The sequence below is a fragment of the Solea solea genome, chromosome 19 (genome assembly GCF_958295425.1).
Source record: "Solea solea chromosome 19, fSolSol10.1, whole genome shotgun sequence".
NCBI lineage: Eukaryota > Metazoa > Chordata > Actinopteri > Pleuronectiformes > Soleidae > Solea > Solea solea.
The window spans coordinates 18,079,864-18,106,114 of NC_081152.1; the positions used below are offsets into that span (position 1 = coordinate 18,079,864).

At 43.8% G+C, this 26,251-nt stretch overlaps 1 protein-coding gene across 1 annotated transcript; it reads right to left on the bottom strand.

Moving 5' to 3' along the window:
• Nucleotides 1-1,782: 1,782 nt before the first annotated feature.
• On the bottom strand, nt 1,783-25,691 carry atp8b5b (ATPase phospholipid transporting 8B5b). Its single transcript, XM_058617538.1, has 28 exons — nt 25,366-25,691; nt 24,059-24,165; nt 23,249-23,307; nt 23,041-23,154; nt 22,006-22,104; nt 21,688-21,749; nt 21,539-21,611; nt 21,365-21,435; nt 21,182-21,264; nt 20,294-20,452; nt 19,766-19,854; nt 18,075-18,268; nt 17,575-17,783; nt 17,288-17,331; nt 17,029-17,194; nt 15,625-15,813; nt 15,427-15,542; nt 15,172-15,336; nt 14,792-14,903; nt 13,955-14,060; nt 13,715-13,865; nt 12,931-13,114; nt 12,621-12,844; nt 12,382-12,465; nt 11,851-12,096; nt 10,422-10,560; nt 10,191-10,321; nt 1,783-4,374 (listed from the first exon to the last, which is right to left on the bottom strand). The coding sequence occupies exons 2-28, from the start codon at nt 24,111-24,113 to the stop codon at nt 4,108-4,110; spliced, it is 3,591 nt and encodes a 1,196-aa protein (XP_058473521.1). The 5' UTR covers nt 24,114-24,165; nt 25,366-25,691; the 3' UTR covers nt 1,783-4,107.
• Between the last annotated feature and the right edge of the window lie 560 nt (nt 25,692-26,251).

The following is a 26,251-nucleotide window of genomic DNA, read 5'->3' on the forward strand; positions in this document are numbered from 1 at the left end:
AAATTGTTTTAACTTAAAATACATTGAAAATGAAATACATTTGAAGAGCTGAATACAAGTGAGAACACATAAATATACAAGTGTTTGTTGGAGACTAAAAAAACAGAGATAAAGGAGGTGAAATGTTGCATTAAAGTCCACAAACACAGAGATAATGCTGCAAATAATGCACATTTCCAGATGTTTCTTTCAGGTTTAGTTTCTCCACAGACAGACGGACAGACAGACAGACAGACAGACAGTATGGAGGAGCTGGAGTGGAGGATCAGTGAGTGTGAAATTCTCCTTCTCCTCCTCGTCTCCTCTTACAGAAGCAAACCACTCAAACCACAGAGCTGCTGCTTTACACTTGACCTTTGATCTTTGTGGGGGACTTTTTTTTTTTATTCAGTGATGAGTGTACAGTAGACATGTTTTGAGTCTAACCTAAGTCTCAAAATGTCCATCTGGACTCTTTTTTTGTTGTTAATGTTAATGGAATAACTTTCAACATCCGGCAGTTATTTACAATTATCTGCATGTTAAAATGGTGTATTAACTCTGGTGACAAGGACGCTGATTTACCGGCTTCCTGCAACAGCGCGAGTGAAATTACCGTAATAACACAACACGTTGACTTTGACGTGCAACATTTTTTCCAATAGCACAAACTATTGCGTAATTGCGGTAACTCAAAGTGCACTTTGCGCAAACGTGTCATCTGCGATACGCTCGGTGTTAAAGGGTTAAATGATCCGTGTCTTTAAGTTTATTTTCTGCTCTACACACTGCTCTTTAATCTTATTGCAATGATTATCTTATCTTCTTCGTATTGTTCAGCGCCATGAGTGAAACATATTGGTTGTCAATGAGGAAGTCCAAGGTAAGCGTGTCATGATAGAGGTTCGGGTGTGTCACGCTGGCAGGCTATTTATACAGCATTCCTGTTCCATACTGTGGGATCGTGCAGTGACCTTCAGCAAAGCTGCTGACGCTGTGGTGCAGCACAAAGAGGGCGGAGCAACAAGAAGCTAAATTTAACACGTGTAAAACACCTCGTTTCCCTTCAAAAATGGGATTCATGTGCAAATGAGAGCGTTCTTCAAGTCTACTTCATCTGTATTGTGTTTCCTGTCAATAAGCTGTGATATTTATCTACATGTCTTATTAAATATGTGTACATTTATGTGTAAAGTGTGAAGTGTTTGTTGTGGATCAGACTGAAAACTAAAGAGCTGCTGTGGTTTCATGCCAAACAGGAATAGCCCCTCTCCACCGGTGATGTCATCGTCCCAGAGGACACTGCGGGTGTGGGATGAACGCAGAATATGTGTGTGTGTGTGTGTGTGTGTGTGTGTGTGTGTGTGTGTGTGTGTGTAAGTGCACACTGCCGCTTACCTAATGCACATAAATCTGCAGGCGTTTCCTAAAAGAGTTATGTCCTCGTTATGAAACATTTACAACCAGGACACATTATTTCTGTCCCTCAGATTGTGGAAAAACTCTGATATATAATAATAATCTGCACAGAGAGGATTATGCAGCAGCAATAATCCCAGTGGGGGGATTTTTTATTTGGTGGCTGCAAATTAAACAGAGGTGATTTCATGAAGCCTCTACGTGGTGATCGCGATATGTATTTCCAGTTTTTATGACATATTATATCTTTATAATCCTGTTCTTTAAGAAAAGTGTTAAATTATCTGGTCAAATGTGTTTAAAATGTCATAAAATCAAATGATCTCGAGTGTAGGCATTCAAATAATTCAGAAAGTGACAAACAAATCTCAGAGGGGCAAAATATGTGGTAAAATAATTAAAAAAAGAAGTATTTATTTGCCATTTGACATCTGTCCCTAATATTATGACAGTTAAACCCATTAGTGACTCTGGAGAGGCAACACTGACCCCTGGCTGTACTTACAGAAACAACACTGTGATCAAGTGGAACTTCCAGATTACTGAAACACAGTATCACAACAATAAAACATAAATAATCATGTAAAAAGACAAAGAAAACAAAAACGTTCATCATAGATTTCCTTCCTCAGAGGAATCGAGGCGCCCTGAGAATCGACAAAATAACACGCGATAAAGGTTCAAAACAAACATGTCATATCATAATCTCAACAGATATTGTATAAAACACTGTGTGCATGACATAAATTTAATCTTTTTTTTCCTAATTTTAACACATTAAAGTATAGTCTGCAAACGTTTTTTCTGTCCCAAAGCTAAACATGAACCTTTAAAGGCTATTTATTTATTACTCTGTTGTTGTATTTCAGTGTGAAATCAGAGATTCATCACAGTGAAAGTTGATTGATAGACGGACAAGAGTAATGTAGATCACAGGTCACATGACTGCGGTGCTTCCTGTGGGTTTGCTGCCATTGTTAAAACAGTGAAAAAAACAACAACATTCATTCATTAGTAAAAAGTTTAAAGAGTTAAAGGGTAACACTTCACATTACAGCGCAGTAATAACATGGTCAAAATATCAAAGTCATCAGTGTAAAACCTAATATGGAGATAATCATATCATTGAAACAACAGTGTTATAGTGTTATAGTTATATTTATAATTCTGAATTTCAAAAACGTCAAGGGATTCCACTGAACCCTGCTGGAAAAACCACCATAGACCAGCATAGACCAACATAGACCAGCCTAGTTTCCATGCTGCTCTATACTGGTCTATGCTGGTTTGGTACTGGTTTTATGGACCATAATAATGATGCTTGTGTGCCATCATAGACCAGCATAGACCAGCAAAGACCAGTATAATGATGCAGATAGACCACAGTAGACCAGCATAGACCAGCATAGACCAAGATGGACCAACATGGACCAGCATAATGATGCCGATGGACCAGCATAGACCAACATGGACCAGCATAGAAGAGCAAAGACCAGCATAATGATGCTGATGGACCAACAGAGACCAGCATGGACCAGCACTGACCAGCAAAGACCAGTATAATGATGCTGGTAGACCACCATAGACCAGCATAGACCAAGATGAACCAGCATAATGATGCTGGTGGACCAGTATAGACCAACATGGACCAGTATAGACCAACATGGACCAGTATAGACCAGCAAAGACTAGCATAATGATGCTGGTGGACCACCATAGACCAGCATATTGTTGCTGGTGGACCAACATAGACCAACGTAGACCTGCATGGACCAGCATAGACCAGCATATTGTTGCTGGTCTTTGCTGGACCAGCCCCAAAACACAACGAAATGCTGGTCTATGCTGGTGAACAGCTATGCTGTTTTTTTCTAGCAGGGGAGGTAATATCCTAGACTATCATAGACCTAGACTGCTGGGGGATTTTCCTGTGGTGCACGTACATTCACTCTGTCACACTCAGGGTATGAATATGGCTTTTTATATGTCAGTAACCTTGTCTCTTTCTCTCCCTAGTTTGTGTCTTTCCTTCCTTCCCTCCCTCTCTCTCTCTCTGTATCCTCATCTTGCAGGTTGCAGGATCGAGATCCAGTTTTCGAGGCTACTCATATCATACATATCATCACCATTATTATTGTGCTATAATTGAAAGTCGATATCGTTGACTGTATAAACTTGTAACTTGATACAGTTGTTGTGTATCTGCTCCTGGTCTCTCTCTCTCTTCTGTCTCTACCTCATCTCCCTCTTGTCCTTTCTCTCCCCCCTTTGTGTCCCCCACCTCTCCTCTGTCCCCCATTTTCCTTTCACCCCAACCGGTCGAGGCAGATGACTGCACATCTCGCCATTGATGCCTAGTGTTTGCTCATTGTGTGAACTGTTGGGATTCTCTGCTCTCCTTGATGTTGCCTATGTACAGTGCATTGAGATAATGTATGTTATGATTTGGCACTATACAAATAAAATTGAATTGAATTGAAAATATCAAAATTCTCATTACCTGAATATTACCTTAGAAGTATTAATGTAATATTATCTCCTTAGTACCATTGTTAATACTAAGCTGTTACGTAAAGTGTTATCCTGGGGTCGAACTCAGTTTAACATAAAAAAGTTTCTGGAAACGATCCAGGAAGTAATATTTACCCTGTGCATCCTCACACTGGTGTGCGTTACCAAAATAAAAACTCAGTATGTACTTGAGTTCATCTAAGGACCTCCATGCGCCTCCTCCTGCTCCTCCCTGATGGTGCGGTAGTGCTGAGGCCGATTCTCGGCAAGAGCAGAGTCTGTCTTCGGGAACAGGATTGGGCGACTCTTCAGCGGTCGCGTCAGCAGGAACCTTTTCGATGTCACCAGGTCACCGTAGCCCTGTGAGTGGGAGAAACCGTATCCGGAGCGGGTGCTGATTCGCCTCATGGGTGGACGTCGAGGCTTTGGAGCCGGCAACACCTCCTTTCTAAATTTACTCCTCACCTACACGGAAAAGGACAAGGACAAGTCTTTAACAGGGTAATTTTTTGTCCTTCAGTACAATTTAGTACTATTGACTAAAATAGTAGTTCCTACTACCCCCCATATTCAAAATTTATTTATTTATTTTATTCAAAATAAAAATAAAAATAATGATACTGTAGCGTAGCTACGTTTAAGAGCACGCCCCCATCCAGTGTGTTTACGTTGGTTCAGCGCCAGAAGTGAAGAGCGGTGTGTGAGAGAGATGTGCTGTGGCTGTAAAAGAGTATGCAATAAATCTAGCCGGGAACGGCGAAAGAGAGAACACGTCTCCTCATCACTTGAGAGTGTTACACTGGTGTCAGAATCGTGATCGAATCCACGCTGCAGATTTTTTTTTTTTTTCTCGACGCGCCTTTTTCTCTCTCTCTTTGTTTTTGTGTGCGATCGGGCGGCCATGGACAAGAGCGTCTATGTGAAGCGGGAGCCGGAGGAGGATGGCGTACCTGTGGAGGCTTGGAGGAGGACGGCGGGCCGCGGATGGTTGTTTGCTCCGGGGGTGAGTCGACCTGCGGTGGGCTCATCTGCCACTCGAGCCGTGCACGACAGATCGGTACAGACAACGGAGGCAGCGGCGGCGGTGACGGCGGACGGAATGGCGGTCCCGGTGAGTGCTTTGCCGGCGCTGCAGCAGTGTGTCCAGATGGAGCCTCAGGAGAGGAGCCCCGCGAGTGCTGGTGGCGGCGGAGACTCGGAGTGTGTGCTGGAGCCTTCGTTTTCTTCCCCCGCTGCGGTACAGCCCGGTACAAATTCAGCTCCCGGTGTACAATGGAAAGACTGACTGGGAGGCATATAGAGCCCAGTTTGAGCTGATTGCGGGGAGGATGGAGTGGTCGCAGTCAGACATGGCGTTTTTCCTGGCATCAAAGTTATCGGAGGATGCACTGATGTGCATAACCATGTTGAGCCCGGAGGAGAGGGGAGATTATGGCAAGCTGGTGGCCGCTTTGAGCCAGCGTTTTGGAGCGGACATGGGGCCGTGGACGTTGCAGGCTGAACTCAGCGGGAGGCACAGACGCACTGGTGAGTCGCTTAATGCACTTTATGGCGACATCAAGACTTTGACGCAGCGTGCATATGCTGACATGCCCCTACAAGTGCGTAGTCAGATGGCCCGGGACCGTTTTGTAGGAGCTCTGTATCCTCCGGAGTTACGTTGCGCGGTTCAGTTGGCTCATCCTTCCTCCATCGAAGAGGCGTTGAGACTGGCAGTGGAGCGAGAGGCAGTGTGGTCGCATGCCAGAGACCAAGGGGGCGGTGCCAACGCGGTGAGAGCAGCCCGGGAGGTGCGTGTGCCAGAGACTAAGCCTGAGTGGGTGGATGATCTGACCGGCCTGATGAGGACACTCACCATGCAGGTTGGCCAGCTCCGCAGCCCTGCACCCCAGCAAACATCAACCAGGCGTCCGCCCCGTGGCCCAGCGGGATCATGTTGGGGGTGTGGCCAGGTGGGTCACCTACTGAGGGACTGTCCCAGCCGCCAGGAGCAGTCGGGATGCCTCCGGGTTCAGGTCAGCGGAGATACTGAGACCGTCTGTTCCCTGTATGTGTCCAGCCCATTGCCTGATGGAGCCCAGCACTGTGGACCGGGGGGTGGGGCTCCAACCCCCCCAGAAGCAGATGGAGTCGCTGCCCAGCTGCCGATGGCAGTTGGCTGGGTCAACAGAGGCTCTGGTGGAGAGCGCCCGTTCCAAGTGTGTGTGTCCGTACAGGGGGTGTCGTGCTTGGGTGTGGTGGACACGGAATCCTCTGTGACACTGGTGCGACCCGACCTTCTGCCCAGCGGGACTCCACTGCAGCGGACTGAGGTACAACTTCGCACCGTCACAGGTGAACTGTCTCCTATGGTGGGGGTGGGGTTGTTGCATGTGTGTGTTGCGGGGCTCAATGTGTGTTACAGGGTGTGGGTGGCAGATATTCAGGATTCTTGCATCCTGGGGTTGGATTTTATGGTAGATAATGGGGGGGTTTTGGACATGGGGAGGGGTACACTTAGTTTCCCGGGTGGTTGTGTGACCTACAGGGACAGGGTAGATGCCCCCTTGCAGGCCTCTCCTTATCCCTGCGGGGCCAGTGCTGTGCCACCGGGACCCCAGGTTGCAGCCCCAGTGTACTTAGCCCCAGCTGCCGTTCCGGGGCTCTCGGTGGCACCTCACCTCATGCTCAAACTTTCACTCCGGGTGCGGGAGCCAGTGGCGTGCCTGGTGCTTTTTCCTCACCTGTTCTAGACCAGTGCCCCGAGCTTAGGTGGGGAGGGGGGACAACCCACGGAGGAGGGGAGGTAGGGAGAGTGTGGGAGTGACCTGAATGAGCAACAGAGGGGACAACTCCACCAGTTGTTGGGGGAATTTGAGGAGTGTTTTGCAAAGTGTGAGGGGGAGGTTGGGCGGACTCACCTAGCGACACACATGATCGAGACGGGGGAGGCTAGGCCCATTAAGTGTCACCCGCGCCGCCTGCCCCTGGTTCGGCAAGAGGCCTGTCACAAGGCGGTTGCAGAAATGCTGGAGGCCGGTATTATTGAGCCCTCAGATAGCCCCTGGGCGTCGGGGTGGTCATGGTGCCGAAGAAGACTGGGGGGGTGGAGACTCTGTGCTGATTACAGGCCTCTTAATAAGGTGACAATCAAGGACTCGTACCCCCTTCCTCGCATTGATGAGTCCTTGGACCTCATTTCAGGGTCTGTATGGTTCTCCTCTCTGGATCTCCGCAGCGGGTACTATCAGGTTCCGCTTGCACCAGAGTCCCGTTCAAAAACCGCGTTCTGCACCGGGCGAGGGTTGTGGCAGTTTAAGGTGATGTGCTTCGGGCTGTGCAATGCACCCGCCACCTTTGCGCGGTTGATGGATAAAGTGCTGGCTGATGTTCCCCGGGAACAGTGTCTAGTGTACCTGGACGACATTTTGGCACATGGGGGCTCCTTTGAGTCTGCGTTGGAGGCCCTCAGACGGGTCCTGGAAAGGATCCGGGCTGCAGGCTTGAAGTTGCACCCCGATAAGTGCCATTTTATGAAGAGGGAGGTTTCATTCTTGGGGCACAGGGTGACCGGGGAGGGGATCAGCACCATGGCTGACAAGGTAGGGATGGTGCGGAACTGGCCTACTCCTGCAAATCGGAGGCAACTAAGAAGTTTCATTGGGCTGGCCTCGTATTACAGGAGGTTCGTGCAGGGTTTCGCCACCATTGCGGCGCCCCTACACCGGCTGTTGGAGAAGGACCGGTCCTATGGCTGGACTGAGGAGTGTCAGGCGGCTTTTCAGCATCTGCAGCGCGCATTGTGTGAGGCCCCAGTGCTGGCGCCGCCCAGCCTCTCGCTAGCTTTTGTCCTCGACACCGACGCGAGCAGTGAGGGGGTGGGGGGTGTACTTTCTCAGGTGTGGCCTGAGGGTGAGAGGGTGGTGGCCTACTTTAGCAAGGCGTTCGAGAAGCCAGAGCGAAATTACTGCGTCACGCGTCGTGAGCTGTTGGCCGTGCTGCGGTCTGTGAGAAATTTTAAGTACTACCTGTGCGGGCTGCCTTTCGTAGTCCGGACCGACCATGCTGCGCTACAGTGGCTGATGTCGTTCCGGGAACCGGAAGGCCAGATCGCCAGGTGGTTGGAGGAACTGCAGGCGTACGATTTTGAGATTGAGCATCGACCGGGGACCCGGCACACCAACGCAGACGCCTTGTCGCGCCGGCCCTGCGCTGAGGTGGGGTGTAATTTCTGTGACCGTGCAGAGGGCAGGGAGCAGGGATTGCAGGAAGAGAGGGAGGAGTTCAGGGCAGTAGACCAGGTGAGGGAGGTTTTCTGCAGGGAGTTGCAGACCATTGGGCCGGATGAGTGGCGGCGAGAACAGGAGCAGGACTCTGATCTGCAGCCAGTGCTGCAGTGGGTAGAGGCTCAGGAGCGTCCACCGTGGGAGGATGTGGGGGCGCTCTCCCGGAACACCAAAGGGCTCTGGGCCAAGTTTGGGGAGTTGAGGTTGCGCCAGGGGTTGCTGCAGTGGGCCTGGGTGGCACCGGGGGGAGGCAAGACGTGGCAGTTGGTGGTTCCACGGAGCAGGCAGGGGGCTGTGTTGGAGGCCATGCACGGTGCCTTGGGGTCAGGGCACTTTGGGGCCACCAAGACCCTGCGTCGTCTCCGACAAGGTTTTTACTGGGGTAACTATCAGAGGGATGTGGCGGATTTTTGCCGGAGGTGCGACGAGTGTACGGCCCGCAAGGGCCCCACCGGGCGTTCACAAGCCCCGCTCCAGCAGCTCCGTGCGGGGGCCCCTTTGGAAAGAGTGGCGGTGGACATCGTGGGCCCGTTACCCATCACTGACAGGGGCAACCGTTACATCCTGACGGCCATGGATTATTTTAGCAAATGGCCGGAAGCGTACCCCATTGCTGATATGGAGGCGGAGACAGTCGCGGACGCGCTGGTTGAGGGCATGTTCTGTCGCTTTGGGGTGCCCGAATCGCTACATAGTGACCAAGGTCGTAACTTTGAGTCCAGGGTTTTCGCCGCGATGTGCGAGCGCCTGGGAATTCACAAGACCCGCACCACACCGTTGCACCCACAGAGTGACGGATAAGTCGAGAGATTCAACCGAACCCTCGGGGAGCAACTGGCTCTTCATGTGTCTGAGCATCAGCGGGACTGGGACAGGCACTTGCCGTTGGTGCTCATGGCGTGTAGGTCGGCGGTGCAGGAGTCCACGGGGTGCTCCCCAGCCCTACTGATGCTTGGGAACGAGCTTCGCACTCCGGTAGTGGTGGCCACCCCGGGTCCGTCTGGGGTGGGGGAAGTCTCGTCGGTCCCTGTGACTCCTGCGCCCGGAAGGGTGAGGAGAGCCCCTAGGTATTTGGGGGATTACGAGTGGTCTCAATGGGGTTAGGGGACTGGTGGGAGGGAAAGTTGATGTGTGCTTGTGAATAAAGATGTTGTAAAGAAAAAAAGAAAAAAGGGAACCTGTACTGGGGGTGGTGGTGTGAGTGGCACCTGTGTGTGCATGTGTGATTGTGGTGGGGTTAGGTGTGAATGGCACCTGCATGTGCATGTGTGTGAGTTCGGGTTAGTTAGCACCCATGTTCTTTTGTTTTTGGTTGTCCCTCTGGGCGAGGGGTTTTGTTGGGAGGGGGTAGTGTAGCGTAACTACGTTTAAGAGCACGCCCCCATCCAGTGTGTTTACGTTGGTTCAGCGCCGGAAGTGAAGAGCGGTGTGTGAGAGACATGTGCTGTGGCTGTAAAAGAGTATGCAATAAATCTAGCCGGGAACGGCGAAAGAGAGAACACGTCTCCTCGTCACTCGAGAGTGTTACAATACATATTTCAAACATCATACAACCGTTGGATTATAAACTAGTTTATGGAAACAAAACAAAACGAAAATGACTTAGAGACATTTAAAATCATATATCAACTTGGTGAAAAGCTAATTTTTACTATTAGCTTCTATGCTAGTAATAACTAGCTAATACTAGTCACAAGTTACTGTGACTATGAGACTAATAAGTTTGCTGAGTCACAAGTTACTGTGGCTATGATACTAGTTAGCTAGTTATTAGGCACAAGTTAATGTGACTATGAGACTAGTTAGCTGCTTATAGTCACAAGTTACGCTGACTATGATACTAGTAAGCTAGCTAAGAAGAGTCACAAGTTATAAGTAACTGTGACTATGATACTGGTTAGTTCGCTAAGAATAGTTGCAAGTTACTGACTATGATACTAGTTAGTTAGCTAAGAATAGTAACAAGTTACTGTGAATACGATACTAGTTAGTTAGCTAACTAGTGCATAAGCTCACCTTGTCATTGATGGTGGGTCGAAGCTGAATGAGGATGAAGCGGAACGCCACCACAGGCAGAGTGCAGAGGAGGGCAGTCAGGAATATGGTCAGCCACATGTTAGGCTGGTTCAGAGAATTTCTTGCAGTGCCTGGATTCCACCAAAAAAAAACACCAAACCAGCAGTGAGGAAGCCAGAAAAGTACCACTTCTCTGCATCTATACATGAAAAACGAGCCAAATCTACTCACCTATGAACGGGAAGGAGGAGGTGAAGATGAAGAACATGCCATTGCTATACATCGTGAATGTGACGGCGAAGTAGGCTGCCAGGCTGCCCCACACAAAGAACTGATTCACTGCTGTCCAGTAATGGATGTCCAGACATATCTGAAAACATCACAACACAGTTTATGTGTTATTAAACAGTTATAGTATAAATATGTAGATATCTATACTACATACACTACATACTACATACATTGGCACAGCCAATGTACTCCTAATGCCAGTCCCAAACCCAAATAAGTTGGGAGGTTTGTGCCAGGAAAAGAATTCTGTGTAAAACCTTTGCCAAATCAAACATGTGGATCACTGTTATTGGGATAGGGCAGTACTTCTCAAATAGTGGGACGGGCCCCCCTTGGGGAGCGCAGTGAGGTGTTGGGGGGGGGGTGCGTGAGAGGCAGGGCAGGACAACTCATACAGTGGTTTATACAGATAAATAAATAAAAATGATCAGGTTCTCAATAGTATTTCAATTCCAGGGGGCGTGAAAACATTTCTGTACTCTGGGGGGGAGGGCATGACAGAAAATAATAGAAAACCACTGGGATAGGGCAAGATGGAGGCAGATGATCCACTGTGGGGACTCCTAAAGGAAGAAGCCACATGAATCTGAAGAAAGGATTCTCTCAAAGTTTTCATTTTCAAAACCATACTCAGAAAATTTGCCATCACATACATATATATGTGCTAACTATTGTAACTCTTGCTATAACAGACGGCCTGTACCAGGTTCCTAGGATTTTCTCTGAACATGGTAAAGGAGCCTTCTCCTCTGCTGATCTCAGGTCATGGAATAACCTTCAGAGTGTCATGGTATTGTCTCCATGAGTGAGTTAGAAACAATGACGCAAAACTGTAATTTCTAATCCCTATTATATAATTAGACTTGTTGTTGTGTATTTGTCAAGGCCATGCTTTCTCTTCCCTTGTTGTCTTATGTCTGGCTGCATGTGTGTGAGTGTGTGTTCTAATGTGTTCTAATAGTGGTTTCTTAAGAATTGGGAAGAGGCAGGCTCTTCTTTCATGTCACAATCAGACTTTTGATTAATTCTGTTGTATAATTTTAGTACCTTTGTTATGTCTTGTATCTTTGCCTGGTCTTCCTTAAAAGATTAGATTTGAAATTTTAATTTCAGGGACTTCCTGATTCAATAAAGGACTTCTTATGCATTTACAAGATGAAAAATGTGTAACGACTTTACCTTTTGATTTCAAAAAGTCTTACCATCCTTATCCTTTTCGTCCAATTAAATTTTAGTGCTGAACTTGATAAGATTCATACTGTTCCTGAGATTTCTGATCTCACAGTGAGCGTTAACCACCAAAAGCCAATCAGTGAAACCAAATTTGAATACTTTGTCCTCAAGAAGTTCTTGAGATGTTCAGCCTCACCTGTATGTTCACCACAACAAGCAGACAAGTCTGCGCCAGCAGAGCGAATGACTGATAGTCAGCGATGTCCTTGCCGTCGTCACGGACCGTGTCCTGTATGGCGGCCCACGGGATGAAGAAGAGGATGAGGGAGCTGTAGCAGCTGTGCATCACACAGCGAACAAAAGCTTTCTTACTGAAGTAGAGGTTTAGCTGGCCTGGAGAGTAGAGCTGAGGATACTGGAAACTCCATCGGTCGTTCACGTCCTGCAGAACCAAGAGGAAACACAGACTGTTAACACTGTGCACCAGGTATAACACTTGTAATAATAAATATTAATGGTCTTGTGTGTAAGAATTGGTGACGCCTAGTGGTGAGGAATGAAACACAAAACATAAGACTTTTGCCTAAGGTACGCATGAAAAGCTTATTTTAAAGCCACAAAAATTATACACTTATACAAACACTTTTTTTTTTTTTTTACCATTTTCTGCTCCAAAATGTTACAAACTGGCATATTCAAATATTGTAATTCAGCTTTGAACACGTACCTGGTCAAAGATACCCATACCAAGGATGGGAAGAGCCGTGTAAATAAGGTTGTACAAGGTGATGAACCACTCGTCATACACAGTCTGTGAACAGCAACAACAGCAAAAAATTAATGTGTATCAAATAGAACATTTGGTAGAAAATGAGTTGGTATTTTGGAAAGTGTGTGTATTATTATTCAATCATTTTCTACTTGACATCATGAGAAACCACTGAAGTGTGACTCCATGCTCCTCACCTGTGCAGAAAAGCCACAGAAGAAGGCATACCAGAAGTGCACCAAGGTAAAGGTGAAGTTCTTGTAAAAGAAATATCGTAGGAACTTGCACATGCGTAGGTAGGACCAGCGACCGTGAACCAGCAGGAGGCGCTGGAGGTACCGGAACTGGGCAAAAGAGAAGTCACTGGAGAGGACGGCCTGCATGCCCTCCTGCCCGCTGATGCCCACACCGATGTGAGCAGCTGGAGGACAGTAGGGGAGGTGAGAGGCAGAATCCACACATTGTGTGAACGTGAGTGTCTTCTAAATTTGACTTGAACGAACTCACCCTTGATCATGCTGACATCGTTGGCTCCGTCCCCGATGGCGAGAGTAACAGCCTGCTTGTATTTCTTGACCAGTTGAACCACCTGGGCCTTCTGCAGAGGAGTGACCCTGCAGCAAATCACTGTCTGACACATGCACGCCGTCCTCAGCAGCTCCAGCTGCAGGTTCTTCTCCAGCGCAAAAGCCTGATGATGAGAGGGAAGAAGGTGTTTACAAAAGCTGTGATAAGACATGAGAGAAGTCCAGTCAAAAAAGACTGAACCAAAGAAGTTTCAATACCTTTGTTATAACTATTGTTGCACTTTGGTCAACTTGTTTTTAAGGCCAGAAACAAAAAACAACTAATATTAAAAGGTCCAGTGTGTAAAATTTAGGTGAAATTCTTTTTGTTTTGCAGAGGTTTAAGATTAAATAACTATTAAACTTAATTCATACGTATAAAATCACCACACTGGATTAATTGTTGTTTTTCATTACACCAAAATAAGCCTTTTATATTTATATCAGGAGCTGGGTCAGCTCTATGTGGGTGGCCAATGGTGCAAAATGGTACAAAAATCTGCCTTTATTTCTTCTCTAACATCCTGGTTTGGAAATGTATGTATAACACAAGTCAATTCGTCTTCTGCTGAACTGAAAGCTCTGATATTCCTGCCACGTAACATTGTTTTATATAAAGTAGGACACACAGAAGGTCTTACAAAAAAGGGGGACATGATTGTTGTTGATTCAGCAGCTTCTGGAAATAGCAATGTGCCTGAAAATAAATTAAAAAAACTTCTTACCAGACTGTGTCCATTAATAACTAGGCCATAATCTCCATCCACCTTCTCATCCGGCACATTCACAGTTTTCTGAGTCCAAAACAGCCCTGCACGACCTCTGATCACATTAGGCTCCACTGGCGAGTCCGGACACATTGTCCTTCTTGCGTTCCTGAGAAATGGAAAGACTTAGTGATAGTGAGGTGAGTTAAATTGTATTATTTTGAATTTTGTTGGAGAATGACACACGGTCTGACTCACTCTAGCTCCTCTTTGACTCCTTCAGCTGTGTTAGCATTAACAATGAAAATCCCCTTCATCTCCTCCCTCAGCATGTTGCAGGAGTAGCCGATATTCTCCGCCGTCTCTGTAAGAAGACATCGAGATTTACGATCACAAACATTCACACAGAATCAGAGTCTGAGTTCATTAATTTAGAGCAGTATTACGTGAAAAGGTGACGATCACCCTCATGATCGTCTGATATAATGGGATGTTTTTTTTTTGGTTTATTCATTTAATTTTGCATTTAGCTATTTATAATTTAATCACTTATCGCTATTGAAGGGGCTGGAAGTGATACGCATCTTGCTTCATCCTCCAACAAAGTTTTTTTATTGGTTTTCCTTGGTAAACACATATTTTCTCCTTTTATGTGTTAATCATTTACTCTTTACTGTCATTGATTTAATGTTGTTTGAGATGAATGAATACAAGAAAAGAAGGTACACATTTAGATTGAAAAAAATAAGATAAAAGAGAAATAACACGTACATTTATACATTAAAATCTACCATACATATTGTACAGCAATTTAAAACTAAATACAAAACGGAAAATTGAAAATTCTGAATATTTAATGACATTTCATGGCCCACCAGCAGTACCGTCGTGGCCCACTAGGAGACAGCGGCACAGACTTTTGAGAATCTCTGCTATATCCAATTCTACCCTAGCCCTAAAATAAATATATTATAGTAATACTTAACTTACCCTCAAAAAGCCATGAAAAATTGTGAGAAATAGACAAAATGTCCTCACAAGGAAAAATGTTCTCTCAAAGATGGTCCGAATCAAACTTTGTCCTCACACACTGACCTTGCTTGTCTCCAGTCAACACCCAGATTTTGATGTCAGCTTTAGCCAGTTGCTCTATGGTCTGTGGCACGCCGTCCTGCAGCTTGTCCTCCACAGCCGTCGCTCCCAGGAGCTAAAACCCATAAAGTTGTCATGTATACAGTCGTAGACACTTGAAGGTCTAGTGTGTAAGAATAGATGATATCTAAAGGGGAGACTGCAATAGAAACAATTTGACAGAAGAAGGCGGCCTCCGTAAAGAAAGACCAATGTCTTCAGTACATACATAAAATGATGTTTATAATAACATAAGCAATGTTATTATAAACATATACCAACATTCTTATAGGTACAATTTCTGCCAATAAACCCAACATCTAAGGTTCAGCAGGTGGACTCACCTGAAGGTCTTTCTCTATCTCTTCATAAAGTTCATCAAGTCTTTCTTCTCGGTCATCCATGGCGATACAGGCCTCATAGTGGCGCTTTTTCCAGTCCTCCATGTAGTCCTCGTCCAAGTCCTTGTAAGCCAGAACCAATGTGCGGAGGCCATCGCCTGCGTATTCCTGGACAAACAAAAAACGCAAATCTGGACATTTTTGTGCTGTTCATTAAACAGCGATCTCTCTTATTTTTTATGACATCATGACACTCACGTTGAGGTGTCCTGTCGTGACGTTCTTCAGTTTGTTACAGGACGGGTCCAGCCTTTCGTAGATGATGGTGTCCGCTCCTTTGCAGTAGAGAGTCAACTTGCCCTCAGGGCTCCGCACTGGGAATTTACAAACATGTTATTGATGTGTCATAACACGTGACCAGATAATAAAGGGATAATAAAAACCACCGTCTCTCACCGATGACCGACATCCTCTTTCGCACGTTGTTGAAGTCAAGAACAGCCAGAAGTTCGTAGACGACTTGTTTGTCCATCTCTACGACCGTGATGGTTTCTGGTGTACGTGAGCGGAACACAAACCCGAAGTTTCTCGCCGCTGTGACTAGAGCGCCCTCGTCAGGAGACTGCGCTTGATAGTTGAGCTCACCTGCAAAGGGAAGAAAAAGTACCGGGGGGGGGGGGGGGGGGGGGGGAACGGCGGACACATTTGTGAATTAAATTCAGTTTGATTAAACACATTTAAAAACAAAAGGTATATAACGAATAACAAAGTATTGCGTGAGTAATCTAGTAATAGGCACCAATGTATATCGAAGTAAAAATAATCTGAATTAAGTTATTTTTAAAATCTTGTTATATTTACCAGCAACGTTTAGGGGTAAGTATACATTGAAATAAGTAAATAAACTGGATGTGCTGAACTTTAGTGATAAACATAAAACATACAATATAAAGAAAAAGCAGGTTTTAATATTACCTGTGCATTTGTCTGTTATATTAACAAATATTACTACAACTACTAGTAATTATTATAATTATTATTATTTGGTAGTTATTAAATCCAATCCAATCCAAAAATACTGTACAATAACATTAAAATAACATAAAACAGGTAAAAAAAAATAAATAAAGAAGTAAGTAAAAAACATATTTAAAAAAAAATAAAATAAAATAAGGTAAAAACACGGGCCACACGGTGGTGTAGTGGTTAGCACTCTCGCCTTGCAGCGAGAAGACCCGGGTTCGAGCCCCGGTTGGAACAAGGGCCTTTCTGCATGGAGTTTGCATGTTCTCCCCGTGTGTGCGTGGGTTTTCTCCGGGTACTCCGGCTTCCTCCCACAGTCCAAAAACATGCAATGTGGGGATAGGTAAATTGGACACTCCAAATTGACCATAGGAGTGAGTGTGAGAGTGACTGGTTGTTTGTCTCTATCTGTGTGTGGCCCTGCGATGGACTGGCGAACTGTCCAGGGTGTACCCCGCCTATCGCCCGATGTAGCTGAGATTGGCACAGCACCCCCCGCGACCCTCTGGTTGAGGATAAAGCGGTAGATGATGACTGACTGACTGAAGGTAAAAACACAACATCTCACATTCAGAGGGCTATAAAGGGTTATTACTATAATAATGCAATTCTTATGTCATAGATACTAACTTAAATATTAACTTTTTTGTCTTATCGTTAGAATAGAATAGAATAGAACTTTATTTGTATTTATATTGTATGTTGTATGGACTGTATGAATATACCTCAATATCAGTAATGTGCTGTATTTGTGGGGTGGCAATGGGTGAAAAACTTCAACAATATGCTGTTATTTCCCCCCCGCAACGACCCAGATGTCCAGTAGAGGACGCTCACCCTCTTTCTTTTCCTCGGGCATGACAGTGTGGCACAGAGCCAGCAGGCGGAAAAAGGCCTGAGCCGCGGCATTTCCCTCCTTCACCGTCTCCACCAGGCTGTGGTCATGGAAGGAGAACTTGAGGTCGGCGAGCCGGTTCCAGGAGAAGTCCACTTTCTCTGTCTTCTGCACGGGACGGGAATCGGGCGAGAAGCAAAAAGGGGTCAGAATATTAAATTTACTAGTGTAATAGTCTCAGTCTCAGTATTCTCCTCTCACCTCTGTTATTTCCACCCGATGTCCAGAAAAGTCAAACAGCTCCCCTAAAAGGTAGAAAATAAACACCTGTAAGTATGTTGGCATAAGTGTATTATTGCTGTAAAATGTTTCTACGGCAGCCTTAATGGACAAACCATGCACAGCATGAGTTTTAAATGTTTTCTTACGACGAAAACAAAAAAAACAACAGCGTCCATTCCGGGATCAGAAGTTCCCCTACACACTCAGGTGAGTTATAAATGTCGCTAATTCATACACACCTTTAAATAAGGACATAAGCTGCTCACCATAACATTTCCCATTGATAGAGCACTTGTTGAAGGTCATGATGTTCTGCGTCAGCGTGCCGGTCTTGTCGCTGAAGATGTACTTAATCTGTCCGAGCTCCTCATTGAGCGTCGTGGTCCTCGCCTGGGCTGGAGTGTCGCTCTTGGGGTAATACATCTTCCTGTCCCAGTCGATAAAGAAGCTGTTTCCCAGGCGGATGATCTCCACACTGAAGAAGGTCGGATATAAACAAATGTGGTGATATCGGACTTCTTTGCCGATATATGATATGCCTAAATATCGGGTGTGCTGTGGCCTATAACCAATATACATGAATTTCCTTTTGCCCAACTGCAGAGGTAGTTTAGTCTCTTCTATATTCTAAATTAACATATTATTGTTCATACATATGTTACTGTGCAAAATAAATAATAATGGCTGTAAGGTGTGCTAACATTGAAGTCAATTTAGTCATATTGGCAGTTTCTGGTGGTCCCATTTTTCCCGTGCGTGAACATACCTGACGTAAAGGGAAATGGGCACCACTGTGTTGAGCACGATGACGTACGACCAGAAGCTGAGGAAGGAGGAGAGTGGAGCGTTGATTCCTTCTTCGCGGGGGAGGAAGGCGGTGAACGCCTCACCGTCACTCGTCTCCCACAGAGAATTAGCGATGGCCATGACCGTGCACATGGACACAAGGAAACCAAAGATCTGCACACACAATCAAAGACATCACACATGTCAGTGTCGATCTATCTATCTATCTATCTATCTATCTATCTATCTATCTGTCTATCTGTCTATCTATCTATCTATCTAAGTTTGATTCGGTCCTATCTTTGTGAGGACATATGACCTTGTGAGGACATTTTGTCTAGTTCGCTCAAATTTTAAGGGCTAAGGGTTAAGGCCTCATATTAATGTTAGGATAAAATTTGGTATAGCAGTGATTCCTTAAAGGTGACATTGAATGCTTGTATCACACATATATGTTAGTTATGGAGGTCTACTTACATATATTAACATGTTTTCATGATTAAAAACCTCCTAATCGCTGCAAACGAGCCGATCAAAATATCTCCTCACTGACGCTCTCGTCAGCCGCGCTGTTTCAGACCAAACAGTTGCTGTGATTGGCCAGCCAACGAGAGCTTTACAACTGTCCTGTGATTGGCCAGGTACCTGGAAGTGACGTAATAGATAGGCCAGCTCTCAGATACACAGCTCCCCCTCTGGCACGGTGGATGCTCTGCATCTCAGCAGCTACAACGAGAGTAGTTCTTCTTCTTCTGCGGTTGAATGTACGCAACCGGATGTGCCCGGACTAGTGCCCGCACCGGGAGGCGCTACGGTGGTGAGGATTTCTGATGACGACATCAAATTAAGGAAGTGTCGATCCGCTTCGCAGAGCCCAGGAAAACAATACAACACTATTTTCTCAGCAGTGGCTGAACTGTTTGTTCTGAAACTTTAGGGTTTCATAAACGAGGTAATGACGCAGATACACACACAAACGCAGCGTTAATTGGAGCTTCCGGTCTATGTCACCTTTAAGAGCTGTCCTCAGCCCCCTAGTGGGCCATAACGGTACTGCAGATGGGCCATGAAATGTCATTAAATATGAATTTTATTTTTTTTACGTTTTTATTTGCTGTACAATATCTATGGTAGATTTTAAGAAATATTTATAAAAAAAAAGCCATGGTATTTCAATTGTTATTTTACTTTTATCTGACCAAGTATAGCAGGTAATACTGTGTATGTATATATATATATATATATATATATATATATATATATATATATATATACAGTCAGCATACAGATCTTATGAAGCTGTTGTGAAGCTCAAACTTTCAAATATAACATGGAGTCCAGCCGTAATAACCAAATGTTTGTGCTGAAATATATGCAAGTGCAGATATCAAGTAAGGTGGACTTTTGGATTTTTATATCTTCATGTTCACATGAGAACAATCATATATATCATATAATTATTGATCCTCGTCTCATGTGCTTATCAGAGTCATGATTTAAGGATTTTTTTAGATTTCAAAGTGGGCCACTGACACTCTTAAATTTGGGGGAATAGTTGTGATGGTTTAATTAAGGGTTAAGTGAGGAGGATATCCATTATGTCTATGAGCGTCCTTGCTAAGAATGATGTACAGAAATGTATACGTGTGTGCGTTTGGATGTTAAACTCACACACAACACCAGCACGTTCATCAGGTGATCAATGCTCGTCCGTTTGAACGTCGTCTTCCCGCTGTTCTGCATCAGTTTGGTGTCAGGACCTGGACAGATTTCATCTCTTGTTCAGCATCAGTGACAGTGACAGAAACTGTTTTCAAGTTAAAAAGGTGCTCATAATTTGAACTCATTATATATGTGTTAAAAGATGATATAACGATGCAACAGACAATCCTGAAGGAACAAAATGCTTGTAAGAGCAGGATATAGGGGAGTAACAGCCTTCTCAACTCCTTCAGCTCGATATTTTACAATCACGTAATTTCCTGTGATAAGCATCAACACGAAAAATCTTTTTAGAGTGCCAAATGTTTTAAAAAATAAAGTAATAGCGTATCCCGGACTAAGGAAAGTCATACAACCATATTTAGTTTCACGTATAATGGTATGTACAAAAAAGAAATAGTAAAGTAGTACAGGAGCTACTTGTGTTCTTTGTAATTACTGCTCCACAACAAGGAAGTCAGTGTTGCGAGGCTTTACCTCCAAAGATCACCAGACCGAAGCACCACTCCGTGTTCCTCAGCGTGCATCCTCTGAGCAGCACCTTGTCGTTGTCCAGGGCGTAGACCTGTCCATCCAGAGTCAGCGTACCTTTGAACTTGTCCAGACGGTTGTTGGGAGGCTCACACCGCACCTCACCTGAGAAACAACGGGGAGGACGGTTCAGCTGGACGTTAGAGAAAACAGCAACAAGGTTGATGAAGGGAATATGGCAACAACGTCAGAAATGTACTTCCATATATGGCAGAGTGGTTCGTCATCTGCCTGGAAAGTTGGGATTAATTCCTCAGATCTGTTAATCTACACGCTGATGTGTCCTTAGTTAAGACAATGGGGTTGATAGATGTGTGTGTATGTCGTAATGTTGTTGTTCACCAATTTACAGACGAGTGTCTTCTGTTTTTGTGTGACTGTCTGATTTTCACTCACTTGTGTAACTAATATCAACCTTGATCAACCCTCCATCTGACCTCTGACATTTCGTTGTGCAATACCAGCTGTATAATGACAATAAAGATTCCTTTCCTTTCTTTTCCTAATAGTTTATTTAAAGTTATTAACTGTGATAGATGTATGCTTGTTTATTTGAATGAATTGTGAATTTAACTCATTATACTATGTAAAAATTGATTACTTGGAGATAAAGGAGCACATAAAGAGTCGATAAGATTCTTCTTTCTGCTCCTTTTCATTCAAGATTTTGTGTTTATATTAAATTGTTTGTTTTTTTGTTTTATTTGTGAATGAAATGAGATGAGAGAACTAAATTACACTCAATATCTCGACATGAAATCAAAATGATTATTATTTTCCTGGTATGGCACTGTATATTTCTATAAAAAATGAAGCAAAAGTGTTTTTTCTCACCCTTGAATGGAGCCAGTGCATCAATGTTGTCTCCCATCTCTCCAGTGACAGTCAGGGCCTGCTTCACCTTCAGATTGGTTTCACTGGAGAAGACAGACGTAAATATGAGAAGGATGCAGCTCAACAAAAACTGTGAAAAAAGTATCACATTCACATCACAATCCCATTCACACTAATACTCACCCGTCTAATTCCGCTGTTTCTACGTACACCAGATTGAGAGGTTCACTGCTGGACAACAGCAGCAGATCTGCCTGAGAGAGAAGAGAGGGCAGTGAATGCAGCGCACGTCTGCTGCTGCTGGTGTTAAGGCTGTTGTCACTGAAGGCATCACACGTGTATCATCTGTGTACTCACTGTCACAAACTCATCATTCTCCAGTTTGATGATGTCTCCCACCTGAACGTTCATCCATTTTTCACTCTTGAGTCTGCCGGGAAGAGATGAACACAACATTTCAACCTCTCACATGGCTGATAACAGGTTTTGTGTCTCAAAAGACTCACTCTCCGTCGATGAGGACGTCCACGAGACGGTTGTTGACCTGCTTGTCACATCTGTTTCTGTTCTACACAGAGGAAAGAAGAAAATTCACTGTCTTAACATTTTATTTGGTAATTTCACAGTTTCACAGCTGTAGTGTGTAACTTTTCAATATCAATAAACGTCTGTTACATTCAAAGCGTATTCAAATGAGTTCTCTATGACTCTCTTTCTGTGTTCCTGAATATAGCAGTGTTTTGTTTCCGTGTCTGTGGAGACACACAGTTACACCACACTACAGCTTTAATATACTTTTAAAATGTTGTTAAATTTAAGCTCACAATGTCGTCGGCGGCGTCTTTGACTGCTGTCATGGACAACACCAGGATGAGAGGGACGGCCGTGGTGAACCAGGACAGCGAGGAGACTTGTGGGATAACCTGTAGACACACAACACACACACACACACACACACACAGACACAAACGTCTTAGTGTCGTACAAATTCTTTGTTACTGTACTTTACTACAAGATTCACGTATCTGTACTTCACTTTGTTATTTATATTTCTAGCAACTTTGACTTTTACTCCACTAAATTTCCTCTAACTAACTATCTTTTTTTCTCGTTACTACCAAATAAAATCAGAAGAAGAAGAAGAGTTGGTATTATGGTCTGTATTTCTATAGAGCTTTTCTAGTCTTGATGAGCTGCTTTACACTACAGTTTTCACCCCATTCACACGCTGCAATATGGGGTTAAGTATCTCGCTCAAGGACACATAGACTATCAGAGCAAGGAATGGAACCCACAACCTTCCAGGTGAAAGACCTAACTTAAGTAAGTAAATGTCATATACTTTAAGACTTTTACTTAAGTAATATTATTAAAAAAACTTCAACTTCTACCAAAGTCATTGTCTGGTGAGATACTTTTACTCAAGCATCACCTTTAAGGTATACAAGACACAATGCACTTCCCTTACCTTAACCTTAACCTTAACCATCACAACTAAGTACCTAACCTTAAAACCAGGTCTTTATACCCCAAAAGCACTTTTAAGTTGTGGGGGTTCAAACACAAAATGACCCCACAAAGATATATATACAAGTATACACACACACACACATATTATGCCAATATCAAACACAATTTGATCAATCAATAAAAACAACTACACAGCTGATGAATAGAATAGAACAGAAGTAAGTTAAGTGGCTCATAAATGTGAACATTCTCTAAAAACACAGTTTCATTCAGTAAAAACAAGGACATTAGATACAGTTTTGTATTAAAAACAAAAAAGGAGTGGCTATCCAAACTCACGCAGAAGCTCATACAGTGAACATGTGAACAATAATTCAATAAAGATCTACCTGTAGCATCATGAGGAAGAGGAAGTAGGCATTGGCGAGTCTGCTGAACTGCTCAAAGAGGTTCAGAGGCAGGAACGTGAAGATGTTGTATTTGGACGTCTTGATGGCATTGTTCTGGAAAGAAAAGACAGGTGTGTGTGAGTGTGTGTGTGTGAGAATATTCCATTCAGGGCTGTTAAAGGGTGAACTCTCACTCTTTCACACTTACTGCATAGCGGTAGGACAGGTTGAAAGTTCTGTCGTTAGCTCTCAAGTGTCTCTCGGTCTCTGTGACAATAAAAGATTCAGACTTGAGATAAAGTTGTGTTAGTTAGCCGTCATATGAGATCAGGGGAGTCGGACTCATGATAGTTCAGGGGCCGCACATACAGCACAATTGTGCACATACAGGCCGGACCTGTACAATAACAGCATAATAACAACAGGATGCCTAAGTTTACCATTTGCACGTGTGCATTACAACCTACAGATCACAGTGGACCTACAAAGGCAAAAATTTAATTATTAGATTCTAATCATAATGTGGAATTTTCACAAATTCATCCCACGGCCAAATTGGACCCTCTGTTGTTCTGATTTTAGCCCACGAGCTGTACGTTGGACACCCCTGTACCTAGATATTGTTTCCATGGCAATATTTTTTTACAAATATGATGCAAGTGGAGGAAAATCTTGTACAGTTATAAGAGATATAGTCCATATTTAAAGTTCCAGTGAATAAGAAAAGACTTCTCTTTAGTTTTTGTGGTGAACTTCCTGCTTTGAAACACAAAACTCTGGCTGTTTTGTCCAAATGGGTTGCTGTAGATATGCCAAAACAAAATGGCGGCCTTCGTGCAGCAAGACCCACGCATAAAGTATTTAAAAGACTATTTTCTCAGGCTCCAAAAACAACATTTTTACTATTTTACAACAGTTACACTCTTATACACATAGACTTTCAGGTAGTATGTCCCATAAACTGCCTTAAATGTTACAGACTGGACCTTTAATGTGAAGCACAGGCCTCCGCACTGACCTTCCTGAGACTCGTGTCCAAACAGCCGGCCCACGTACGACACTAGTGATCCCATCTTTAGCGCCGGTTGTCCATATCTCACACTCGGAGAAACAGCCTGTGTAAACCTGACAAAGTCACATGACGTCAGAGAGGGGAAGACAGTTTGAGCAGAAAAAGGAAGAAGCACTGGATATTCATTTACATGTGTGATTATATATTAGATATGAGCTAATGCACCTATTCAATGATCTGATTCAGAGAAATGCTCTTCTTAAGAGATCAGTTTGAATTAAATATATAAAGAAAAGCCATGGGAAATGAGGAAATAAATAAATAAAACAATCCCTGGGGTAATTTTTTTACTTTAAAAATCAATACTTTTCCTAAAATATATGTAGGATTGGACACATTTGGCCACCTGAGTGGGCGTGCCTTATAAAACAACGATCGTAGATTTAGTTTTAGATATGTTTAGACACTTCAATCATGTGACAATCACAGTGTTGTCTGCATAAAGTGTCACAAAAGACAATTTTATCCTACATGTTAATGTATTTTATCTAATTTTCCTGATTATTTTTTAAATACTTATTAATAAATTGTCATAATGTAAAGTACATTAATAGATAGACGGGGTATCTGTGCTCCTACAGCCACACATTCAGCAATTACACATATATTTTGTATTGTGTAGGTATATAGATTTTATTTCATCCAGTATCCATAATCTACACATTGCATGGCATGAGACTTTCCTCGAAAATGTATTTGAAAAAAAAATCCATCCGTCTTTCCATGTGCAGCAGAGCCGCTCCCTTTACTACCCTTTGTACTGGTAAAAACATTTATGGCAGATAATCCACAACGACAGAGATTAGGACAACATGATATGATACGTGGAGATGAAGATGATAAGTATAAGATCACGGTTCAAGGAAATTTGCACTCACAATATAAAATAAGTTCCACCATGTGAAATAGTACTTTTAAATCTAAATATATCATATAATATAGACATCATTTCCACCATCATTGTTATCAACGCCATGTTTTTTTTTTAAAGATAAGGAAATAGCTCATTATTCTTTTATTTCCCATTTCTGACATATATATATATATATATATATATATATATGTATATATACAAGAAGAACGCCAGTTTTTAACCCAAATCCTTGGTTCAAAGTCTGTTATTGTTCACACACTGCCGCTGAACCACCAGGCCTCAACTTTAAATAGTATAGTTTATCTTAAGTGGTTCAGAACTGGCTTTGTCACACCAATGTATCAATATAATAACATCATAATAAAAATCAGCCACATACCTTTGACAATAATGTGATTTTCTGTGTCCTTTAAGTCCTGGTCACACATGAGGCTCAGAAGAGAAAGAAAACTGCTGCAAATGTCAGGGAGATCCAGGCCGTGGTCGGTCTGGGTCCTTTGCTCTGCTCTGCTCTGCTCTGCTCCAGGCACCAGCCCTGACCCACACAGAGGACGAGGTTTTAAACTGGATGAAAGACGTCCAGGATGGACGACAGGTGAGGAGGTGCAGCGGTGACAGAGGGTGCACCTCAACGCAGAGGTTTCAGGTTCACGCAGGAAGACAGGCAGGAAGTGCTGTGTCTCTCTGTTTCAGGCCTTGAACAAACAACAGTGCAGTGATCTTTGGACCTGGACGGCGGAGACGGCGCAGGAGTGGACGCGGGGGGGCGGGGGGCCATTAAAACACAGGTGACAGGTGAGCGGATCCAGCCAATGACAAGACAACAGATCTGAGACACATGATGTGACACACCCTGACTGTGATGGCGGTGCATGTGCAGACATTTTCATTTTAAAATCACTGGGAGCTTCATTTGAAGATCCTAATCGTTTACTTTAAAGAAAAATGCTAACTTAACATTTTAAAATGTTAATATTCAAGTATATATAAAAATGTAACACTCACTTGTTAAACGTGTTTTTGAGTGAGTCAATTCTTCTTCTTTTTCCGGCTTCTCCCTTTAGGGGTCGGAACAGCGGATCATCTGCCTCCAACTTTTTAAAACTTTTAAAGCTGTAAAAGTGACCAAAAACAACCAAAATATCACAACTTTACTCACAATACGATATAGTACTTGAGATACTTAGAAACGTCTTTAATAAGACACTGAAATTAATGTTAAGTGGAAATTAAATGAATGAAATTTGCACTAAAACAGCTATCCA